Source organism: Plasmodium inui (genome assembly GCF_000524495.1).
Source record: "Plasmodium inui San Antonio 1 unplaced genomic scaffold supercont1.1, whole genome shotgun sequence".
Lineage (NCBI taxonomy): Eukaryota > Apicomplexa > Aconoidasida > Haemosporida > Plasmodiidae > Plasmodium > Plasmodium inui.
In genome coordinates this window covers 280929-281792 of record NW_008481835.1, presented here as the reverse complement: position 1 = coordinate 281792, position 864 = coordinate 280929, and the positions used below count along the sequence as shown (strand labels likewise).

Below are 864 nucleotides of genomic sequence, written 5' to 3'. Positions count from 1 at the left end.
ACAATCGTAGAATGACTTTTGCCTAAAAGTGAGCACTTATGTGTAGGCTTGGACGCATGTTCGGGAAGGCCTTCAAGTTACACAATAGTGTATATATGTGTATATAATGTATTTACGTGTGCATGCGGTCATGCATAAGGGGACACGGACACACGCCGTTGCCCGTGCGACATCGCTCACCTTTCTCCCGACATTTCCGATTGCCGGCATGTACTCAGGATTTTTTCTACTTTTATAGAAAAAAAAAAAATTGTAAGGAGTCCTAACAACATGATCCTCAAACCTCCCCCTTGCTAACAACCCCAAGTACCCATACCCCCTCACCCACTGGTACATCTCCACTTTTATTTCGAAGAAGACGCCTCGAAATGAGTAGATGTTACTACTGAATTCCGGTGGGGCATAAAATATTTCCTGATCTTGTAGCGGGCAGTTCTGTCACACAAAGCGGTTAACAAGGATGTAGTCGTTTGGCATAATTATAGTGTGTGCTAAATTTTGAGAGTGTGCAGGTAAAGCGATTCGCACGCAGTCTTTGCTTCTTCTTTTCTTTTTTTTTTCTTACTATATGTATGATTTTTCCATTGTTTTCCTCTAAAGGGATGCAGGAAACCTGCATTGAAAAGGGAGTTTCAATTAAAGATAAAATTTGTGCAGCTATTTTGTTACGATTTGTTATGCTTCATTTTCAGTCCATTCCGCGCGCTCCTTCCTACCGGTATGGCGTTCTTTATTATAGGTCTTAATTCTTTCGAATACGTGACATATTTGTACTCGTTGACGATGGTAAATATTAGGAGTATTATCGTGAGTGCCGTCGCAGATATAGATAAAATCTTTTTAGGCACGCAATATTCTTCATTG

At 40.5% G+C, this 864-nt stretch overlaps 1 protein-coding gene across 1 annotated transcript in view; it reads right to left on the bottom strand.

Annotated features, from left to right (window-relative positions):
* C922_00067 (hypothetical protein) overlaps window positions 1–619 on the bottom strand; it is a gene marked incomplete at both ends in the record, with an annotated part of 5216 nt that extends 4597 nt beyond the window's left edge. The window contains 3 exons of the mRNA XM_008815684.1: window positions 145–229; window positions 299–435; window positions 566–619. Of these exons, the coding sequence (XP_008813906.1) occupies window positions 145–229; window positions 299–435; window positions 566–619 (276 nt within the window). The remainder of the gene's footprint in view (window positions 1–144; window positions 230–298; window positions 436–565) is intronic.
* Window positions 620–864: the final 245 nt, after the last annotated feature.